This window comes from Chenopodium quinoa, unplaced genomic scaffold (assembly GCF_001683475.1).
Source record: "Chenopodium quinoa cultivar QQ74 unplaced genomic scaffold, ASM168347v1, whole genome shotgun sequence".
In the NCBI taxonomy this organism is placed as follows: Eukaryota; Viridiplantae; Streptophyta; class Magnoliopsida; order Caryophyllales; family Amaranthaceae; genus Chenopodium; species Chenopodium quinoa.
In genome coordinates this window covers 2,441,766-2,465,609 of record NW_018742815.1, presented here as the reverse complement: position 1 = coordinate 2,465,609, position 23,844 = coordinate 2,441,766, and the positions used below count along the sequence as shown (strand labels likewise).

Here is a 23,844-nt window from a genome sequence, read left to right as displayed (position 1 = left end):
CACTCCCAACCGACCGTAGTCAATGCCGGAGGTAGCCTCGCTCAACTCTGAAAGGAGAAGCCGAAGGTTAGCCCTAAAACAAACAAAACAAATAAGGCAATAACAAAATAAAGTCCCCGGCCCCAGCCGAAGGTACTTACCGTCTCTATACTTTCGGCTGAGGCCGACAACTGCAAGCATCTTCTCTTGGAAGACGTAATGATTATCGGGAAGCCATCGAGTCGGGAGGGACTTCAGTCGGCCGGTCCCCCCAGGATTTCTCTGTTTCCCGATGAAGCTCATCTGTTGATAACTTGGGTGGCTGGTGGCGTTAGGGTCTTCGGGACCCAAATCTTGCATGAGCGGATCGGGCCTGGAGAGATAGCGAGGGGCCCCGAAAAAGTAGGGATGCTCCGGATCGGTAGGGGCCCTCACCCAGATCCACTGACCTCTCCAGTCCTTATCCGAAGAGTCATTCGGCCACATAGTTAAATATTGAGGGCGGCTCTCTATTCGCCACCAGCCTGAAGACCCGTGCTGGCCGTACACGCTCTGGGTGTTCTGCACTAGCTGATGCATCCTTCGGAAGCAATGCAGATTTGGTTTGACGGCAAAAAACCGGCACACCCAGAGATAAGTCATCACCCGCCGAATGCTGACAGGCGTTAATTAGCATAGGGAAATCCTATACTTTATTAGAATATCCCTGATGAAGGGATCCAAAGGAAACCGAAGCCCGTACTGCAATTGCCGAGTGTATACTCCCACATACCCAGGGGGAGGGCGGTGAATTCTGTCAGTAGGCGAGGGCATTCGGCACCAATACCCGTCTTCTTCAAAGATGTCGTAGTGTAATTCGATCTGTTCGGCAAACCGATAAGCTTCGGCATGCCTAACCCACCAGTAATAAGGGGTATTGTCAGTCATAGCTCTTTGGGCTTCGGCATCCTTCCATTCAGCATATCAAGGTAACAAATCCCAGAGAACAGGAGGCAGATCTTCCCCCTGTTCAGCAGCCTCAGCCTCGGCACCCTGCTGAGGGGCAGGTCCGGCCTCGGCCCCTTGCTGAGGAGCAGCGGCGTTTAAGGGGACCGCCAGAATTCCCCTTTCCGGGTCTTCCTCGGCGCGTTCCCCATTCCAAACATCGGCGCAGTCCCTGGGATCCCGGACCTGACCTCGCCTCCCAGTCCGGCGACCTCTTAAGCGAGCCATTGACGAATTCGCAAGAAAGGAAGTCGGGAAAAGAGGAGTTCTTTGAGAAAACTAAGAAAATGAAGGAAAATCGAGGAAAATTACCTTTATGAGAATTGAAACTCGCCGATTCAGCGAGTCGGAGCAACGGGTTCAAGCGTCGAGCTTTGATTTCGGGTGTACAGTGGAATTTCGAAGTGGAGGCAGCGGTTTCTTGAGAGAATTCGAGAAGAGATTAGTGAAAAAATGAGGAGAGAAATGGCGAAAATGGTTTTGTGTTTCCAGAAAAGGAGAAATTCGAAAGTCAGAATGCTTAATTCCTCATAAAAGCCTTCCTAAGTAACCGTTAAACTCTCTCTCTCCCTTGATTAACCACCCACTATCCACTCAACTTCCCATTAATCATCCTAATTACAGTTATTTAGTTAATGACTGTTTAAAATTTAAATCTTTTGATTTAATTAAATCATTTACTTCCCTCCATTTTTATTGGATTCAAACCCGACCCGTCATCCTTCCAAATCGGGTCTGGGGGGCAAGTTGTTTGGGTCCAATTAAGCTACTTGGGCCTAGTCATTAAATGATCCAATATTCCAAGGTCAAGGCCCAAGCCTCCAATCAGACCAAGTCAACTATGTGTCAATTGGTCCAAATTGTCATGGTCAGCCCGTAACTCAATCCGGCCCAATCATTCTCCTCCCTTTGTCATGCCAAGGTATAAAAGCCTTCAATTACACTATTTGTCATTAATACACATTAAAGCCTCAAGCATTAAATCTCTTGCATAGCTTTCTCTCTCTAAACACCGTTTGACTTCGGCATCGGAGGGGTCTTCCTTGGATCCACCCCGAGGCCAGTTTACGTGTATTTGCTGTGCAGGAAACCTCTGGCCCAGCATTATTTGGACCGGACAAGTCTTCATCCACTTCATTGGACCTTCGGCAAGGTCCCATTGTTTTCACCCGAAACACAAAGTACTACATACTTCGATGGACACATAACACGCGTGTTAATAAGTTAACTGCAGTTTTGAACCCATAATCTCATGGAATGAATGTCACATGTCTTGCCATCTTAACTAGCAATAATTTATATTTCATTCATCCACATAAATGTAGAATACACAAAAACACCCAAACTAAAAATAAATGGAACTCATATTACTCTTTCAATTATTTTCAATATTTTAACATTGTATTTCTAAATTATTAATACTAAAAAATTCAAACACTTTATTTTAAAAAAAAAAAGAAGCCCTTTAAGCAACATCCCAGGGCAATGCCTGGGTCAATACACTAGTTTCAGATTTACTTGGAGAGTAAATCATGGGACCATTACCCATGGACTCATATAAAATACTATTGGAACTATTTTATCGCCATTAATAGTGTATTAGGCCCCTATGTACCGTATACTAAGAGTGATTTTTTACGGTTCCACTGACATTAAGAGCGATTTTGTACAATACCACTAAATCTCGAATGACATTATTTAAAAACCCAATGATACAATTCATAATCCATAAGAGTGAATAACGTTTTTACCCATGTAAGTACGATTCTTAAACTTCAAAATAAGGGTGTAGTACGAAAGTCCAAACCCATTTTAATTGGGTACAATCCCAATCAATGTAGGACTCATCAAGCATTTAAGCGTATGGCTACTGTCCTATACTCTTATCCATGCTTGCTGCCAAATCACATTGTCACCTTCAACCTCTGTGCCAAACACAAACACTGATAAATCCACACCCAAGAAAATTTTGTAATTTGGATAAAAAGAAGGAATTCAGCTTGATTTGTTTGATTATAAGATGATAATTTTGAGGTTGAAAATGACACCTTTTTCAAAATCCCAACACCCAATTCGTCCTAAACCTTACCCACACCATTTTCATCCACACTATCTTTCTCTCTCCTCTTGCTCCCACCACAATCTTACCAGTCTTTCACTAATTTCAACTTCACAAAATATGAATTTCTGAAAATTTACAAAATACCTACAAAAGTTTGAATCTTCCCTGATTATTTGAGCTGATGATCAGGCTGTAAGAATCTGAAATTTAAGGGAAAAAATCGAACTTTTTTGATGCTTTTTTGTGGGGTTTCTTTGGTTACGGGTAATTCGAAATGAACCACTCTCCAGCAGCAACAAACACTGCGCCTTCTTTCCAATTTTGCCCTCATGGGTACTTCAAATTTTCCGATTTTAGGCATGTCCAGAAGCTGTTTGTTGGTTCGTATGGGTTAGTGTTGCAGAGGAAGGAGCTTCATCGCCTTAAATTTGTGGTTTCTGCTGAGCTTCCTAGGCCTATTACTCTCAATTTCGGTTTGGATTCACAGGTTTTGATTTTATTAGTAATTTGATGTTTGTTGATGCCATTGAAATTGATAATTAATTGCCATGAATAGGGTTTCTTTTGTTGTTTTTTATGGGGGTGTTGGGAGTTACGAAGGGCAGTGATGTAGACGGGATATGATCTGAGGTTTTAGGTACTATATGTGGTGTCTTTAATCAACTAAGCTAGTTGGCATTCCAAATTTTTTGTTGTTGTTTTTGCAAAGAGTTGGATGCTTGAATCTATGCTTGTTTGGTTATTTTTAGGAGTGGTGAAATCTTTTAATTTAAGTGCTTTGTTCATTATTATTTCTGTTTGTATTGGATATTTTGATGGCAATGGAACAGTGTCTCAAGGCTCAATTTCTATTTTCTGTTGGTGACTGAATCTTGTTGAATAATTTTGAGAATTGGAGACATAATTCATGTTAATTAATTATATTACTTAGGCAAAGGTGTTGTGTATAATTAATAAAGAATATTAAAGCAATTAACCTTGATTAAAGATTGATAAAGAACAACTCAAACTCTGGTTTGCTACCCCTGTACATCGCCCGGTCAGACGCCCGATCGTGGTGGTGCTCGCCCGATCGGGCGCGAGGGTAGTCTGGAAATCGTAATCTTCGCCGCCCGATCGGGCAGTCGCTGCCCTATCGGGCGCGAGAATGGACTTCTGGAGTTTGGGGCAGCCGCCCGATCGGGCCACCACCGCCCGATCGGGCGCGAGAAGACGCCTGGAGTTGACGTCGATTTCCGCCTGCCGCCCGATCGGGCGCGTGTCAGAGAGGAACTGATGGTTTCGTCAATTTTGCTTGAAGAATGTCAATTATTTTCGTGTTGGATATACTTGAGAAAAATCAGAAGTTTATTTTTCTTGAAACCTCTTTGCAACTTATTATCATCATCATAAATCCAAAGGCTTATTTACATTGAATTATAATCATCCTACTTGTGATTGCAATTGTTTCTTCGTTGTATCTCCTAAGTAATTTTCCGTGAAACCCGGTTGTAGTATAGGGTCGGAATTATACTTTTGGGAAAGTGATTCCGTTCACACCTCGAAGTTTTCCGTTCTAATTTGTTTGCTATTTTGTGACCCTTGTTCATACACAAATTCCCCAACAATCCAAAAGTATAATCTCAAAGATGGCAAATGTTAAGGAATTGATGGCCAACATTCAAAAGTTGGACAAATTCGAAGGTGTTGATTTCCGAAGGTGGCAGAGGAAGATGCATTTCTTCTTGACTACAGTTGGGGTGGCTTATGTTCTTGCTACTCCGAAACCCGAGGAAAAGGAGGAGGAAACAATGGATGAAGTGAGGAAATGCAACAAGTGGGAGAATGACAATTATATTTGTTGTGGCCATATACGTATGTCTGATGAACTCTTTGATATCTATCAGTTTATTGATTCTGCTAAGTCTCTATGGGATAATTTAGAGGCTAAATATATGGCTGAAGATGCTTCTAGCAAAAAGTTTTTTGTTAGTAAATTTAATAATTATAAAATTATTGATAGTAGGCCTGTTATGGAATAATTTCATGAGATACAAAGAATTTTAGGAAGTCTTCGACAGCATAACATAGTTCTTGATGAGACCTTTGTAGTGTCATCTATAATAGACAAATTACCTTTTTCTTGGAAAGACTTTAAAAGTGGTTTAAAGCATAGGAAGGATGATGTTAACCTTGAGAGTTTGACTTCTCACATCCGGATTGAGGAAGAAATCCGGTTGCAAGAGGGAAATAAGGATGGAAATCCTAGCCCTACTATGGTAAATGTAGTGGAGGATGCCAAACAAAATGTGAGAAAAAGGGGTAATGACTCAAACAAAAATAAAGGCAAGAAGCCTAAGTTAAGCGGTGATGGTTCAAAGTCACGTGCTTGTTGGGTTTGTGGAAAATCCGGTCACTTCAAGAAAGATTGCACAATGTGGAAGAAAAGGATGAGCAAGAAGGCTCAAGATGGGAATGGCAATGCTAGCCAATCCCAAGACAAACAAGGTAAATCTTGTGCACAAATTTCATTTAATTCATTTATGAATTATATGTGTATGATTTCTGAAATCAATTGTGTACAGGCTGATTGTTCGTGGTATATCGATTCGGGAGCATCGAGGCATGTGTGCAATGATAGATCATTGTTCAAGACCTTCTTTGAGGTTGATGATGGAGAAATTCTCTATATGGGCAATGATTGTACAACTAAGGTGCTTGGCAAAGGACAAGTGGAGCTAGTCTTTAGTTCGGGAAAATCTCTTATTTTAAGAGATGTGTTGTATTCTCCCGAACTTAGGAGGAATCTTGTATCCGGTGCGATCTTGAATCGATTAGGTTTTAAGATGATGTTTGAGTCAGATAAATTTATTTTGTCTAAAGGAGGTCAATTTGTAGGACTTGGTTATTTGTGTAATGGTATGTTTAAATTAAGTATTTCAAATACTTTGAATGAGGTTGTGTATGTTGTTAATGATAATTCTTCTCTATGGCATTTGCGACTTGGTCATATTAATTATAAAAAGTTGTATTTTATGTCAAAGCATGATATGATACCTGTGTTTGATCCAAGAATAGAGAAGTGTAGAACATGCATGTTAACCAAAATCACAAGAAAACCATTTCCTCTGAGAAAAATAATTCATTGCTTGAATTAGTGCATAGTGACTTGTGTGATTTTCATAACACACCTTCTTTAGGGAATAAGAAATATTTGGTAACTTTTATTGATGATTATTCAAGGTTTTGTTACACTTATTTGTTATTCTCTAAAGATGAAGCCCTTGATAAATTTAAAATTTACAAAAGTGAAGTAGAATTGCAAACCAATGAAAAGATTAAAAAGCTAAGAACTGATAAAGGTGGTGAATACTATGACCCAAGTTATTTCCAATCTTTAGGTTTAGTACATGAAACTACCGCGGCATATACACCACAACAAAATGGTGTAGCGGAAAGGAAGAATAGGACACTAGAAGAAATGGTAAATTCTATGTTGTCATATTCAGGTTTAAGTGATGGATTTTGGGGTGAAGCCGTTTTAACGGCTTGTTACGTGTTAAATCGTGTTCCCATGAAAGGGAAAGATGTAACCCCATATGAGCTTTGGTATAAAAGAAAACCAAACTTGAGTCATCTCAAAGTTTGGGGTTGTAGGGCAATTGTAAAAGTGCCGGAACCTAAACGTAAAAAGTTAGGTGAAAGAGGAGTTGAATGCATTTTTATAGGATATGCGGATCATAGCAAATCCTATAGGTTCTATGTAATAGAACAAAATGACTTTTGGTCGGTTCACACCACCATTGAGTCAAGGGATGCATTGTTTGATGAAAATCGATTTTCTTCAATTCCTAGACCAAAGGATATAACTCCAAGTGCCAATGCTCAAAGTATTGATCAAATTGTCATTGATCAAGAGGTTGATGACCAAACTCATTTAGAGGAGGCATCTACATCATCATCACAACCTAGGAGAAGTAAGAGGGCAAGGAAAGAAAAATCTTTTGGCCCGGACTTTTATGTGTACTTAGTTGAAGGATCAAGAGAATCTGTTTCAACACAATTTCCATACATTTTTAATGTGGAAGATGATCCTTTGACCTATGATGAGGCTATGAGGTCTCGTGATGCTCCATTTTGGAAGGAAGCTATTAATGATGAGATGGAATCCATCATGGGAAACAATACTTGGGATTTAGCTACTTTACCACCAAAATATAAACCAATTGGGTGCAAATGGATCTTCAAAAGGAAATTGAGGACTGATGGAACGGTTGAAAAGTTCAAAGGCGGTTAGTGGCACAAGGTTTTACACAAAAACCTGGTATCGATTATTTCGATACATATGCACCTGTTGCTAGAATCTCAACTATAAGATTGTTGATAGCACTTGCGGCTATCCACAATCTTGTGATCCATCAAATGGATGTCAAGACAACATTCTTGAATGGAGATCTAGAGGAAGAAGTTTAGATGCGACAACCGGAAGGGTTTGTTGTGGAAGGTCAGGAAGAAAAGGTTTGCAAGTTGATTAAATCTTTGTATGGGCTAAAGCAAGCACCTAAGCAATGACATCAAAAATTTGATGAGGTTGTGTTGTCTAGTGGTTTTAAGTTGAACAATTCAGACAAGTGTATTTATAGCAAATTTGATGACAATGGTCAAGGTGTCATAATTTGTTTATATGTAGATGACATGTTGATCTTTGGAACTGATTTGTCACAAGTTGAAAAGACAAAGTCATTCCTTAGTTCAAAGTTTTCCATGAAAGACATGGGGGAAGCGGATGTCATCTTGGGCATAAGGATAAAGAGGGAAAAAGAAAAGTTGATCTTGTCACAATCTCATTACATTGAGAAAGTGCTCAAGAAATTCAATGTGAGTGAAGACTCTACTTCTCTTTATTCAACACCTATGGATCCTAGCATAAAGTTGATACCTAATGAAGGTTATGCGGTTTCACAACTTGAATATGCTAGAGTAATAGGTTGTTTGATGTATGCCATGACAAGTACTAGACCTGATATTGCTTATGCAGTTGGTCAACTGAGCAGGTACACTAGCAAGCCTAGTATGCAACATTGACAAGCGGTTCGACGCTTGTTGAAGTACTTGAAGAAAACCAAAGAATTTGGTTTGTCTTATAGTGGATATCCTTCGGTTGTAGAAGGGTATTCGGATGCAAGTTGGATCTGTAACAAAGATCATTCCTCCACAAGTGGATGGGTTTTCCGATATGGGGGAGGTGCCATTTCATGGGATTCAAAGAAACAAACTTGCATTGCGGACTCCACAATGACATCAGAGTTCATTGCTTTGCATTCGGCTGGTAAAGAAGCCGAATGGTTGAAGGATCTCATGTTTGAGATTCCTTTGTTGCCAAAACCGATATCACCAATAGTGATACATTGTGATAACAATGCTACCTTGGCAAGGGCTTATAGCCAAGTTTATAATGGTAAGTCAAGGCACATTAGAGTACGACACAATTACATCCAAGGACTTATCAAGGATAGTGTGATCACTATTGATTATGTTCGAACAGATTTAAATCTCGCCGATTGTTTTACAAAGGCATTGGCTAGAGATGTTAACAGTAGGATGGCAATCGGTTTAGGATTGGAACCCTAAATAATCACAATTAGGAGAATCTCAACTTAACGCCCAATAAGACGTTGGATCTTAAGTTCAATGAGATTAATTCTCTTAATTGATGATTGGGAACTTGTTTATTCATCCAAGGTAAAGTTTCGGTTTTTTTGTGATGAAAAGAGGTTGTTTTAAACTTAATAGAATTCTTGATAATAGTGCTTTGGCACAGGAGCATGTTGGAACTCTACCTATATAAGTACGAGGTTTAGCCGCTTCAAGAAGCTATTAGGGGTGTAGCTTTGATGTACTTATGAATAGATATGGACACATGGCTTTTAGTGTTAAGCTAATATGTATTTAAGTAATTAGTCTTGTGTGTGTAATATCTTTGAGTTTCCAAATGTGTTGTTTTTGGTTCAAACGTTTTACGATACCAAATCGATACGGATTCTTGAATTGTATATTGCACTAAGTAGGAGTTCAAGTCTATGTACACTTTCATTTATGCATAAGATTGTTTTGTGATGATGATGTTTTTGCAATGTGTCTAGTTTAATTCTCAAAATGGGGGAGGATTGTTGAATAATTTTGAGAATTGGAGACATAATTCATGTTAATTAATTATATTACTTAGGCAAAGGTGTTGTGTATAATTAATAAAGAATATTAAAGCAATTAACCTTGATTAAAGATTGATAAAGAACAACTCAAACTCTGGTTTGCTACCCCTGTACATCGCCTGGTCAGACGCCCGATCGTGGTGGTGCTCGCCCGATCGGGCGCGAGGGTAGTCTGGAAATCGTAATCTTCGCCGCCCGATCGGGCAGTCGCCGCCCTATCGGGTGCGAGAATGGACTTCTAGAGTTTGGGGCAGCCGCCCGATCGGGCCACCACTGCCCGATCGGGCGCGAGAAGACGCCTGGAGTTGACGTCGATTTTCGCCCGATCGGGCGCGTGCCAGGGAGGAAGTTGAAACTGACGGTTTCGTCATCTAGGGAGCATATGTCCCCGCCTAGGAAGACTTCTTCTACCGTTCTTCCCCGGAAAATGAGCTAGGATTAACCCCCCGTGTGGGTTCCTCTCAAAGGTTTTGCTTGAAGAATGTCAGTTATTTTCGTGGCTTTTGGTAAAGATTATGCTTTAATATATATATGTTCTAAGAACATATGTTGGATATACTTGAGAAAAATCAGAAGTTTATTTTTCTTGAAACCTCTTTGCAACTTATTATCATCATCATAAATCCAAAGGCTTATTTACATTGAATTGTAATCATCCTACTTGAGATTGCAATTGTTTCTTCGTTGTATCTCCTAAGTAATTTTCCGTGAAAACCGGTTGTAGTATAGGGTCGGAATTATACTTTTGGGGAAGTGATTCCGTTCACGCCTCGAAGTTTTCCGTTCTAATTTGTTTGCTATTTTGTGACCCTTGTTCATACACAAATTCCCCAACAAATCTTCTGCTGTAGTAATTTTAATCATTGTCTCCTTGCACACCAAGTTCCATAATGGTGAATTCTGCAATTTTAATTTTGCGAATATTTCGATTTTCCAGTGTCTTCCTCGCAGTTTTGATGTTTGTTTGTAAGTCTACATCGTCAAATTTTAGTCAATATTGTAGAATTTGTTTAAACTTTAGAGATATTGTGATGCTAAACTAGGCTTTCCTACATATGTTGTTTTCCCACAGTTAATGCTTGTTGACAAGAGGTTGTGGTTGGTTTGAGTATCATACTCTCATTTCTTATTTTGGTATCATATTGACTAACTGAAACCAGACAGCTGTTCATTTTTGGGTTCCACAACATCTTAAATGTATTTCTGTGTGCTGGCTAGTAAATGTATTATGTCTTCTGTCAGCTGGACCAATATGGAATAATATTGTCATATTGGATGCTGAAGTTACAATTTGTTTGAAGCTCTTTTCCATCATTTTTTAAAAATAAATTAGAAGATGCTTTATTGTGCTTGGCAGACGTATCAGCCTCATGATGTTAATCAACTGCGTTGGATTGGTCCTGTTCCCGGAGATATTGCAGAGGTGGAGGCTTACTGCAGGATATTTAGGGCTGCAGAAGTTCTACATACTACGCTGATGAACATGTTATGTGACCCTCTCACTGGTGTTTGTACCGTGTCGTATGATTTCTCCTCAGAGGTGTTGGAAGATAAAATAGTAACGGTTCTTGGATGGATGATATCTCTTTTAAATAAAGGAAGACAAGATGTTCTTTCTGGCAGGTCATCACTTATGACATCCTTTCGAGTTGAAGAAATAAACACTATGGAGGATAAACTTCCGCCACTTGCAACTTTTAGGAGTGAAATCAAGAGGTGTTGTGAAAGCTTGCATGTTGCTCTGGAGAATTATTTGACACCTGGAGATGATAAAAACCTTGATGTATGGAGGAAACTCCAGCGCCTTAAAAATGTGTGCTATGATTTGGGTTTCCAACGTGGGGAAGAGTCACCCAGTCATATGTTGTTTGCCAATTGGGTTCCAGTATCTATGTCCACTAGTAAAGAAGATATAACGCCTACTGATTCTGACGTGGCTTTCTGGAGAGGTGGTCAGGTGACTGAAGAAGGTTTACAGTGGCTATTAGACAAAGGGTTTCGGACCATTGTTGATCTTAGAGCTGAGACTGTGAATGACAATTTCTATCAAGTTGCAATAGATGAGGCTGTTGGCTCTGGGAAGGTTGAACTAATTAAGTTGCCGGTTGAGATTGGAACATCACCTTCAATGGAGCAGGTTGAGAAAATTTCATCTTTGGTATCTGATCCCAGCCGGAGACCCCTCTATCTGCATAGTAAAGAAGGTGTGTGGAGAACATCTGCTGTGGTTTCAAGATGGAGGCAATATGTGGCTCGCTATGAGTCACAGCACGTTTCCAATAGTCCCATTCCAGTTGATGGAACATTAGTGCAAGGAAGAGATGGAATGTCTTCAACTGATGCACCTTCAAGTGTAAATAAGGAGAAACAGCTGAAGGATGGAAATGCTCTGCTTCCAAATATGTCAGATTATACAAGTAGCTTCAATGGGGTGCTGCATGGTCAAGATTCTGTAATTATTGAAACAAATGTTCAGCAAACCAAGGGGGGTCACATCATCCACAGTGGTGGTATGTCATTGACTGAAGTGAATTCTAGTATGTTAGAGTCCGGTACAGGCGCAAATATCAACCCATTTAAGTCACAGCTTCCTCCCAACAATGTCTTGTCTAGAAAAGAAATGTCCAGATTTTTTGGTAGCAGAAAGATCTCCCCATCCACTTTTGTCAAAACACAACGGAGGAGTTCAGTGTTGCTTCCTTCCCCCAGAGAAACATACACTAGTAGCATTGAGAAAATGGAGCAAGTTAGAATGGAGTCTGAGTCGGTGCTGACAGAACCTGAGAATTCAAATGGGTCAACTTGCAGCACAGATTCCTCTTTGAGTGACTTAAATAAAGCCACAGGCAATGGTACGACTCTAGCTTACAGAGATGCCTCTAGTGGCACAATTGTTAATGGAGACAGGCCTCTTGTTATAAGGAATGATGTTGTAACTAGTGTGACGAATAAAAATTTGGCCAGGGACACATCTGATGCTAGTAAGTCTGATCAGATGAGTAATGGTCATTCTTCTGTTGTTCCAGGAGAAAAGGGTGTTGACGAGAACATGTGTGCTTCGGCAACTGGTGTTGTTAGGATACAGTCAAGAAAGAAAGCTGAAATGTTCCTTGTACGCACTGATGGATTCTCTTGTACAAGAGAAAAGGTGACAGAATCGTCACTTGCATTTACTCACCCAAGTACACAGCAGCAGATGCTTATGTGGAAATCTACACCAAAGACTGTTTTATTACTGAAGAAGCTTGGACCAGAACTTATGGAAGAGGCTAAAGATGTAAAAAATTCTCTCCTTACTTTTTCCTCCCCATGTTCAATCAATTTTTGTGAACTCCCCATCTTTTTGGGCCCCGTTTTTTTAAATGATGATTTTGTGGGTCTCAGAGACTGAGACAGCTGCCATTACTAGTCTCAACTGGCCAGTGGTAATGCTGTCTACATCTTAACCTCCCTAGACTCTGCTGAAGGTGGGATAAATGCTGTTTACATGGTTTCTTATGCTAATGCTAATCCAAAAATTTACATGATAATGAAAGAATCATAGCTCATACATATGTCAAAAATCTGCTTATACAACAGTGCATTGCATTATTGGTGCAACCTTCTCACAACTGCTTAAAACAGGGGGAAGGGATGGCAATAGTGGAAAAAGGAAAATGTTTTCATAAATTATTTGTGGCGAAGATTGATTTGGCTGTAGTAGTGTTCTATTGTTAGGTTTACAATAGTTGCATTAGATATACTGGGCTTGTTCATCAATGTTGGCATTTCCTTTATGATTAAACCTGTCGTTTAAGCTTTGATGACAAACAATTGCACCCACTAATAAGGTTCTGCAGCCAAACCCATCCATCTATGTATTCTCCTTTTACTTGATAAGTATCATGTAATATTAAATTGTAGAGGCCAAGAAATGTCACCCACTGAGTTTGCTTGCTTACCTGTGACAAATATTTTGCTTGTAATTGGTTTTGGTGTGTTAGTACATTCAAGGTAGATGCATTTTATTCTCTCTCATTGACAAATTACTATATATTGTTTAGTAACAGACATACAGCAGTGAATAATGACAAACAATGTGTCATGTTTTGTTTTGATCTGTAAGCAACTATATGTCATGCCGACCTCTCAGGGCAATCTTTTCTCTTCTGGATGTGTAGGTTGCTTATTTCTTGTATTATCAAGAAAAAATGAATGTTCTTGTTGAGCCAGATGTGCATGACATATTTGCAAGAATACCTGGATTTGGTTTTGTTCAAACATTTTATGGTCAAGATACAAGGTAATAATTTTTTCGAAGTCCACTCGAACTCTTCATTTACCTCAAGTATTCATGTCGGAGTCTTGACTCGGACATGGGTAGCAGGGTAGGACACTTTAGAGTAAGTCGCAGGCCTCACAGTGAGGTATTTACCAAATCTTAATCAGGTACCAAAATATGTGATTTTGGTACCAAAAATTTTTGTACAAAAACCAGATTTTTTGGTACCAAAATTGTATTGATCTTACACAGTATGCTGCTAGGAGTTATCTGAACACTTTAACCCTTCATTTTGAGTCTTTTTCATAGTTATCAAGTCAGAATGCTTGGATACCCACCCCTGTTAGACACAAGTACCCAAATCCCAAATCTGAGCAACATAGAATTTTATTTTATTTGCATGATTAGCCCTTCAGTTCATGTGGGAAAATTCTAGTTGCAAGCTCTCTGAGCTAGTTTGTTTTTCTATTGCAGCGATCTTCATGAAAAGGTTGATTTTGTTGCATGTCTCGGAGGAGACGGGGTGATTCTTCATGCATCAAATTTATTTAGAGATGCCGTGCCCCCAGTGGTGTCATTTAACCTTGGATCTCTTGGCTTTCTCACCTCCCACAGTGTGCGGTTCCGACCAAGTGCTTTATTAAATGGTTGCTTGTCTCCATTCAACTTATTGGTCATCAACTAATTTCTTCAGTGTAATTTGTGCAGTTTGATGACTATAAACAAGACCTTAGACAAGTTATTCACGGAAATAATACTACAGATGGTGTGTATATAACACTGAGAATGCGACTTCGGTGTGAGGTTTTTCGGAATGGCAAGGCAATGCCTGGTAAAATTTTTGATGTGTTAAATGAGGTCGTGGTTGATCGTGGTTCAAATCCTTACCTGTCGAAAATTGAGTGTTATGAGCATGACCGACTTATAACCAAGGTACAGTGACTGGAATTCCAAAGTTTACTAGCTTCATTATGACCTAACATCATTTGGGTGATTTCTTTGTGTTGAAAATTTCTCCTAGATATATGTCAATCATCCATAACAAGTGTTTAGGATACTTGCCTGTAGGAAAAGTAATGAAAGTTCTTGCAGTCAGTTTAACTTAAACTTGTATGACATGAATTTTCTTTCCAAGTCTGACATGATTAAGGAAAAAAATTGTGTTTCTCCTTAAATTCTTCTTGCAAATTATTTTCCAAATTGATACGTGATGCAGGTCCAAGGTGATGGAATCATTGTGGCAACACCTACTGGAAGCACAGCGTATTCAACAGCTGCAGGAGGTTCCATGGTGAGCTTACTTTTCTGAAACTGTTTTCAAAAACTTTATAATCCATTCTACTGTCATCTATCTGTGGATTCTGCTTTATGAATTAATTTTTTCACGTGATATTCATGAAAGCATTACAATGATATACTTCAACGCAATATCGGCTTTTCCCAAGGCTTATACAGATGTGTGTTGGTGGGTTGAGAAGGGGGGGGGGGGGGAGGTCGATGTTCATAGTTACCCTTATGGTAACAGAGTTGCTATTTCCATTAGATCCTTGATCTAAGACATGGCTGTCAGCTCTCCCTCTGTTTTAATTAGATGTTCTGCAGAAAAGACATCCTTATGTTAAAAAACTTGATAATGTAACTGCATCTCCAATCATGTGTTTTTCTTATATATTCATTATCCCTCTGCCACTTCATAAGTGGTAATGGTCTATTAATGGTCATCTATGAACAAAAAGGAGATATATGTGATGGATGAGCATTAAAAAATTACCATGCACTTGACAATGGAATCTTCCTTACAAAATTACATAAATATCAATATATGGTGATCTTTTGCCTTCAAACTTGAAATATATCTACCTCACCCGTCAAGCTGTCCTAAGGCAACATTTAATTCTGGCTATTATAAATTTCAGCAAATTATGAAATTCTTGTTTCAACTAGACATCTTTTAAGGGTTTTAACCCCCTTTTTCCTTTATACTCTATATTAGTACTCTATATTAGAAAGGGGAAAAAAAAAAGAATATTGGGTGGGTTGCTAACCAACTAACAACCAAAATCACAGCCTCCCAGGCACATCTGCCCTAATAATTGAGAAGCTCAGACGAAGTCGTCTGGTGAGTTTAAAGATACTTTTCACCTTTTGTTCTCTTGGCTCGTCTTCTGATTCTGTTCTACGTTTCTCCTTGAGAGCTAAATCATAGTAGTAGTGAGGAATACTATTGTTAAATAGTGTTCATATTGTTATTCTTGCTTTCCTTTCTCAATATACTATTCTATTGCAGCAAAACTGTACAACTAATTTGCATGTGTATGTCATAATGATTGACTTGTAATTTACTGGATATACAGGTTCATCCAAATGTTCCCTGCATGCTGTTTACCCCTATCTGCCCACACTCGCTTTCATTTAGGCCAGTGATACTCCCAGATTCTGCTAGACTGGAATTGAAGGTAAAGTCAAATTTTTATATTTATATGAAGAAAATTATGTTGCTTCCTGAACATGAATTTTCCAACCACACTATAAACTAATGATAACGTATAGACGATATACCTTCATACATTATACTTGTGGTAGTTGTGGCTTCAGTATGTGTGGCTAAGCTATGAGAATATGAAACATTATGGAACCCTTTTTACAGATTAATTTACTCCGTTTTCTTTGGATCTACCCAACCCATAGACTCTTGTTCATAGGAGAAGTGAGTGGGTGTAAGAAAAAAGGCGGATCTAACAAGAAAGAGGTTGTTAAAAAATGGGTTGGTGTAAAAATAAACAACAACAAAGCCTTAGTCCCATTATGATTTGTGGTTGGTTAACATGAAAACAACAACAAACCTTAGTCCCAAAATGATTTGGGGTTGGCTAACATGAATCGACATAAGGAAATATCCGACGAAGAAAAAAGGATATAACAAGATAGTTGAAAAAGTTTGAAAAGAGGTGTGTAAAGTGAGAAATAAGAAGCATCCAAGTAAAATTTAGGAGGGTTTTAAAAGAATGATAAGAATAAATTTAATAAAGTATTAAAAGAGTGGTAAAAATGAGTGATTAAAAAACATAATGGTTTGAGAAAAATTTAGAAAAGGAAATTAATATAAGTTTATAAAACAGGAATTAAGTAAAATAATAAAATTAAATGCTGAAATATAATAAACAAACTATATATATATATATATATATATATATATATATATATATATATATAATCATGACACGTTGACGTGAATCTTCTCCCTCAACACTGTCCTATCAAACACTATATTCTCCTCATTCCCCAAAGCACTCAAATCACTCTCACTCACCTTCTTCCAAGTTTTCTTAGGTATTTCCCTTACCCCTTGCAATCCCAACACTTTGCACCTATATAAGCCTCCTTGTTGGAGACTGACTTGATCTTTTTCGTACATGACCAAACAACCCTAACCGGTTCTTTCTCATCTTGTAATCAAATCGATATAATCCCTACTCTCTTTCTTATTATCTCATCCCTCAACTGATCCTTTCTTGTATGGTCACACATCTTATGCATGCGGCAATGCTTTATAGCCTAACATTTTATACCATATAACAAAGCAGGCCTTATTGTCGTTCGGTTAATTTACCCTTCAATTTATGAGGTATGCCAGGATCACATAGATTCCTTATGTAAAAATTAAGGGTTGATTAAATAAGATACAATGAGTGAAGGGGTAGACATTGTGGATGAGGGTTTAAAATTGATAAAAGGTGTTTGCCAAAAATAGAACAAAGTTGAATGGGTACATCAAATAAATATCATCAATATGGAGAGAGGGTATATCAATAAAATAACAGAGAGAACATTTCTTAAATTAGTCTCCTCTTTACTTTTAAAAATTCGCTAATTGTTACTATTAATCCTGTGGCCTTGCTGCATGGTGCCCTTGTCATGGTCTAGCCCACTGCACTTGCTCCATCTTCATTTGCATGCTAGTCAGCTCTCAAACGGGTGAAGTTCAAATTTTGTTATGTATATATCTCTGTGCTTTTGCTGAAATTTGTCTAGCTCCAATTTAATGAAGAATATAGAAGACAAGTAATTGAACTGCTTTTAGCATTACAATCAACCATTTTCCCATATTTGTTCATTTGAATGAGAATATATAGAAGTAAGTGATGATGTAGAGACGGAATATGGGTCATTTGGAGTGGGTCAATTCAGTTCAGCTCATGTTTCGATGAAGATTTAATCCAATTTAATTCAAGCAGGGAGAGTCTCGAGTCTATTGGAAAATTAATATATTGAAAAAAAAGTTTATTTTGGTTTAGTTCAATGGGTCATTGAATTAACACTTGGGTCATTTTGTAACGTGTTTTTGGAGTTACTGTTCTGGTGGTTCCGCTGAACCCTGATATGTAACGCTGGGAAAAGTCATGTCCTTTGCACTGCATCATTCGTTACGTAATGGTGCTACCCCCCTGCATTTGAGCTTTTCTGTCCCTTACATCCAATCTTTTTTTAAATTGGTCAAAAGCATTTTACTAAGGAAATTTTGTCGGATAACACCTTTTAAGTGTGTTTTGTTGTGAGAAAACACCTTATAAAATATTTTTTGTGAAAACACACCTAATACCAGAAATTATTTGTGAAATAACACCTTATGGCGGTTTTCGACATGTTGACTTGGTTTTACGGTGTTGACTACCACGTGGGAGTCACGTGCACCGACTTACCCCCCCTCCCTTCTAATTTTTTACCCTTTCTTTCCCTCTAACTTTATTTTCTCTCTCCTCTCAATTTCTTCCCCAATTAACCCCTCTCCTCTTCCATCCATCCAAACTCCATTGTCCCCCTTTGAAGAAGGTGAACTCCAAATTTGAGCTCCAATTTCTGCAAATATACTCAAATGGCATAATCACGAGACAGCTAGGTAAGTAGCATTAATTAAAGACTTATTCCATTAATTTTGTTGATTTTGCGAATCATCGTAAGTTAGGATTTTAAATTGGAATTAGGGTTTTTTTATTTGGGGGTCAATTAATCTTAGCAATATTCTATAGGATGGAGGTAGTAGTAATGTCGAGGCTTCCCTTTTTTACCCATGGCAGACACAAAAAAAAAGGACAGAAGAATTTAGGCAAATACTCAAACAGAAATTGAGTAACAAATGAGAGGAGAGATAACTTTTACACTTACCCAATTCCTTGGCCTAATTTAAACCACGAATTGAAGCATTCAATTCGTCACTACCATGGCCGAGCAACTTCCAGAAGCTTTTAATGGTGATGTGAGCAGCAACACAGAGAGAAGCAATTGAGAGGAGAGAGAAAGAAATTGAGAGGAGAGAGAAAATAGAGTTGGAGGGAAAGAAAGGGTAAAAAATTAGAAGGGAGGGGGGTAAATCGGCGCACGTGACTCACACGTGGTGGTCAACGCCGTGAAACCAAGTCAACATGCCTGAAACCACCCTTAGGTGTTATTTTACAAATAATTTCTGGTATTAGGTGTGTTTTCACAAAAAAAAATTTATAAGGTGTTTTCTCACAACAAATCACACTTAAAAGGTGTTATCTGACAAAATTTCCTTTTACTAAATACTTGTATAATTAATAAACATTTAAGTACACATTCACCATCTGGAAAAATATAAAAACATTCATTCACCAAAAAATGTACTACCTCCGTTAATTATTATTTGCAACAAAGAGGTATTATTTGTGAGATATAAAATATTCCTTTGTTGTAAATAATAGTTAACGAAGTAGTATATGATGCTAAAACCATGATTTTGTAAATGATGCTAAATATAATAAAACAATGCAAACTGTTAGCACTATCATATCCATGATTTTGCTCCATGGGATTGTGTTATCAAATTTGAGAACAATCCACTGTCCTGTTGTACATGTTAGTTTTGTTAGGTCTTGTGATGCAGCAGTTCTAGATAACATCTACATATAAAAGTTACACTGGAAAAGTTTCAATATTAAATTGATGCAGTGTACTTATTCAATTTTCTTAGATTTTTCTTTGGGGTAGTATTTCATTCTGGAATTTAATCACCGGTGAATTGCAAATCAGGTTCCTGACGATGCAAGAAGCAATGCATGGGTATCCTTTGATGGAAAAAGAAGGCAACAACTCTCTCGAGGAGACTCGGTTCGGATATCGATGAGCCAACATCCAATCCCGACAGTTAACAAAGCAGATCAGACCGGCGATTGGTTCCACAGTTTAATTCGTTGCCTAAACTGGAATGAGAGGCTTGATCAGAAGGCCCTTTGAAGCAGGCTCCATGGTTTTGTGGTGACTTTACAGGTTCATGTAAATTGCTGTACATAATTTTGTTAATTATATAGTCTGCAAATATCATAATTATACGGTTTAACAATACCATTTATTTCCTACTTTGGCTTCCAACGTAAAGTTACCGGTTGCCACGTCATTTTTTTCTACACAATTTTTTTGAAGTCACACTGTATACTGTTTCAGTCCCATACATATATAATAACAAACTCACTTATTTTTCTCTAGCATTATAGAGATCTTTCTTCTGTTATTTTCATTGCAATTTGCTTCAGTTGTAAATAACAGGAATTTCCCAGATCTCAGAAGAGTATAAACCATTGAAACTTCGAACTCGGAATTTTTTTTTCTCACCAAAAGGTATGTTGAAGCTGATTAACACCGTCATTATATGACACATTTTGTTTTCTTATAATAATTTAGCCTCTACTTGAATCTTATTTGTTTCAGAATTGGTTGTCTGACAATGCAGTTCCAATCTAATTGAATGGGTGTACTCCTTAAGAACTAACCTGGAATCCAATCATTAATTATTAAAATAAACCCAAAACATAATTTGATTGGATCTAGAACATACCACTATGTTGTTGTTCAGTAATCAAACTACTACAACATGCATCTTACCTCACTTGCTAAACTAGCACCTTGTTTTCTCCCAACTGAGGCTTCCTGTTTCTTTTGTCATGTTGAACTGCATTATTCTGTGTAGTACTGCCCACATTTGATTAATGTAATCAAAGTTTAGTGATTTACAAAGAATAACATTTAATTGAGTTGTAATATGGAAAATAATATTTTTTGATACGAAAATCTATTCGTTAGATATTGTGTTAAAACTGCTAAGAGTGTTAACTATATTTTAATACTGCAAAGCAATTGTGAAATTTGACAAAATTAATGCTTTGTAGGAGTTACATGAAACCTAGTTGTACTGAAATGGAAAGAATATATGATAGAGTTGCTAAATGTAGCGAGTAAAAAGGTGTAGGAGTAGAAATCTTATCGGAACAGTCAGGACTCAGGAGGTAAGGACATTTCCTTGTTTCTTCAGTATAGGGTTGGCTATCTTTGCAGCTTTGAAATAGAATCTATTGTACAAGTAAAACTATACCGAGCGGGAGCAGTGTAAAGGCCAGTGCTCTAGGTGGTCTTACAAAAATTTCTTAAAGCACACTTATTCAACGTTCTAGTGCATTCAAATTGAAGGCGTTAACCCTATTGTGGCCTGTGGACACTGAACAATGAGATGAATATTACTGATTTTATCCTTTACGAGTCAGCTTTTGTACCGATTGCTACTGCTCTGTGAGGTGATTGAAAGCGAAACCAAATGTTAAATGGAGGTCCAAAACATTTTTGATGAGATACTCGAAATTTGAGGGCATCTTAGATGAGTAGTGTGTCTTAGGCAGTGGAATACTAGAAAGCAGAGGTAAAACTAGGATTCTGTATTAAGTTTTATTATTGCTTCCATTTTCCTCTTGGTGTAGGCTGAACAATATTGCTCCCTGATCTTACAGTAATTTGAAGGCATAATTAATGTTATAAACATAGCAAGATGAAGAATCCTGTAACTAAAATTATGACCAACTTTTGGATAAATAAATCAAACAGTAAAAAATTAGCTTCTAAACTAATGTTTAGATAGGAAAGCTGAAAGTAAGTAAGAACTTCTACAACAATTTATGATTATGTTTCACTAAGATGATGAAGACTTCAATGGGTGAAGCGAAAAAGAAAACCGAAGAGAAGGCATTCTGTTGGTCTATAGCTCTTTATTAGAAGTACCTGTTGCTGCTGAATTAGCTGATATTTATCTGCTTGTATACTTTGCTTTTGTTGCATGCCTTTATTTTGTTATCTTCCATTTTTTTTTATTACTCTGCATTAGTTTTGCAAATATGTATAGTATTATCCACAAATCTCTTCTTGCTGGTTGACTTTATGATTTTGATGTATATAAATATAAGTATATCGCCGTGCAACTGAGAGAAACTTCTGCATTTCTTAATGAATCTGAATTGTAATTTTCTGAAAGATATAGTCAAAACTTTTAAAATGATTTAAACCGAAAAAGGAATTAACTGTGCTATATTGCTTGGGGAAGTATCAGAAACAAACCAAACATGAACATAAGTACTCCGTACGTAATAAGCTGTCGATAAATAAGTCAGGATTACTGATACCGCAAAAAAATTAAAAAGAAGTCTAGATTACAGAATAAGGATTACATTAATCCAACTTCTTAACACCATACTACTTCAAAGACATCCACCAACCCACAATTAGAGGGTAGAATGCTTTGAAAAAACACAAAAAAAAAAAAAAAAAAAGGAATAAAGATTAAAAAAAAATTACTGATGGAACTTTGTGTTCCAACAGTTACATTATGTGCTTGAAGTTAAAAAAAGAGAAAATTTACACGGCCTTAACAGCTAGGAACCTGGGTTCTTTAGGCAGGAACTTCTGTTCTGTGTAAACAGACATGTAGTCTCCAAACAGAAACCTCGGATACTTGACACTTTCCTTGGGAGATTTCTCCACCTCCTCCTCTTCCTTGACCTCCTCGACGAGCTGTGGGGCAGGGGCAATGGATGCCTTGTAGGATGGGTTGTAGAACGAGGCAATGGACCGCCTAGTCCCTTCAAGATTAGGCAAAACCCGATGCCAGGCACTCTTGTACCTTCCATTGCTTAGGACCTCGATCTGATCTCCTGTATTGATGACTATGGCATTTGGAACAGGCTGCACTTCAATCCATTGTCCATCTTTAAGCATCTGTAATCCACCAACTATGTCGTCTTGGAAGAGCAGGATCACCCCACCGGCATCTGTGTGGGCTCGCAGGCCTGTCACAAGCTCAGGGTGGGGGCAGGGTGGGTAGTGGCTCACCTTGGTGCCAAAGAAGGCGGTCTCATCCACTCCTTCACTAGATTCTCCACCGTTGAAGGCCGCCTTGATGTAGCCTTTTGGCAGACCAAGATTCTCATCCATTATTTCCATCAGTTTTTCTGCAAGTTTCCTCAGTTCTGCTCTGTACTCTGTCATTGTCTCCCTGTCATACACATGATTGTTGATATTATTAAATATCATAGTCCATAATTAATAATTCAACAAACAATAACTATATCCTTTCAAGAGATGATTAAAAATCTCCGAGATTTGAAGATCTTTGTCAAGCTCTGATGCATTTTTATGCTATTATATTGTACCAGTATAGACTGTAAGTAAAAATGTTTCTGAAAACCCAAGAATAAGATTTTGCAGAGGAATACAGAAAACTGCTTACTTAAATCCAGGAAGTTTTGATGGCCATTCATTGTCATCAGTAAGAAGAAAGACATCTTCCCAATCAACATCATCCAATTTCTCTTCACTTTTGCTCTCGACGATCTCATTCAGCTTTGTCACAGGCTTCGACTTCTTAAACTCTTCTTCTCGTTCGAGCTTGAAACAATCAGAGCTGATTTTCTTAACTCTCTCCAGAAGCTCCTCTGAAATCCCATGATTCACCAACTGCAAGAAAAATCAGCTCCACATACTTTAGCAAACTCTTTTTAAGGCCAATACATTATAACAAAATGATCAAAATTATATTACAAGACAAATATTTATGCAATAAAGTACCTGGAAGAATCCCCATTCTTCACATCCATTATGGATCTGAGCCATGGTAGCAGCCCTCTCTTCACCATCAAGTTTCGAAAAATCATAAACGGGAACCCCCATTGTGATTGTAGAAGATGTGTTAAGAGAGAAAGGGATAGAGCAAGAGAAAAAGTTGTGTATGATTTTATGTTTTTCTTAAGCTTGCTATGCTGTGTGTTAGAATATGGGTGGAAGTAGAGGCTATTTATAATGCTAATTTTCTTCCCAAAAAGTGGGATTATTAGTCAATCATAACTCTTTTATTTAAAAAATATATAGATAATTTCTTTTTTGAAGTGATAGGAACTGTGAGGCCTTAATTAGGAGTTACAGTAATTATTAGTTATATTAATTACATAAAGCAAATTATAGTTAGGTCAATGCTACTAGTACACGCTTATTACTTGGTTAGTTATAACAAAAGCATAGTCAAGTTTAGTGTCATT

At 37.9% G+C, this 23,844-nt stretch overlaps 2 protein-coding genes across 2 annotated transcripts; one reads left to right on the top strand and one right to left on the bottom strand.

Moving 5' to 3' along the window:
• The first annotated feature begins 2,825 nt into the window (after positions 1–2,825).
• On the top strand, positions 2,826–19,999 carry LOC110725727 (NAD kinase 2, chloroplastic-like). The gene is made up of 8 exons (XM_021905195.1): positions 2,826–3,512; positions 10,574–12,493; positions 13,377–13,498; positions 13,952–14,093; positions 14,186–14,410; positions 14,694–14,768; positions 15,832–15,933; positions 19,526–19,999. The coding sequence occupies exons 1-8, from the start codon at positions 3,300–3,302 to the stop codon at positions 19,727–19,729; spliced, it is 3,003 nt and encodes a 1,000-aa protein (XP_021760887.1). The 5' UTR covers positions 2,826–3,299; the 3' UTR covers positions 19,730–19,999.
• Positions 20,000–21,898: 1,899 nt separating this feature from the next.
• LOC110725726 (1-aminocyclopropane-1-carboxylate oxidase 5-like) lies at positions 21,899–23,595 on the bottom strand. Its single transcript, XM_021905194.1, has 3 exons — positions 23,378–23,595; positions 23,040–23,266; positions 21,899–22,805 (listed from the first exon to the last, which is right to left on the bottom strand). Exons 1-3 carry the CDS (start codon positions 23,477–23,479, stop codon positions 22,169–22,171), a joined length of 966 nt encoding a protein of 321 aa, XP_021760886.1. The 5' UTR covers positions 23,480–23,595; the 3' UTR covers positions 21,899–22,168.
• Between the last annotated feature and the right edge of the window lie 249 nt (positions 23,596–23,844).

Bases quoted from the DNA above. Each gene is read 5' to 3' on its own strand.
- LOC110725727 (XM_021905195.1), top strand. From the start codon at position 3,300: ATGAACCACTCTCCAGCAGCAACAAACACTGCGCCTTCTTTCCAATTT. The intron at 3,513-10,573 runs GTTTTGATTTTA...TGTGCTTGGCAG, and splicing joins ATTTCGGTTTGGATTCACAG to ACGTATCAGCCTCATGATGT. The intron at 14,769-15,831 runs GTGAGCTTACTT...CTGGATATACAG, and splicing joins CAGCTGCAGGAGGTTCCATG to GTTCATCCAAATGTTCCCTG.
- LOC110725726 (XM_021905194.1), bottom strand. From the start codon at position 23,479: ATGGGGGTTCCCGTTTATGATTTTTCGAAACTTGATGGTGAAGAGAGG. The intron at 23,267-23,377 runs GTACTTTATTGC...TTTTTCTTGCAG, and splicing joins AAGAATGGGGATTCTTCCAG to TTGGTGAATCATGGGATTTC. The intron at 22,806-23,039 runs GTAAGCAGTTTT...TGTGTATGACAG, and splicing joins TCAAAACTTCCTGGATTTAA to GGAGACAATGACAGAGTACA.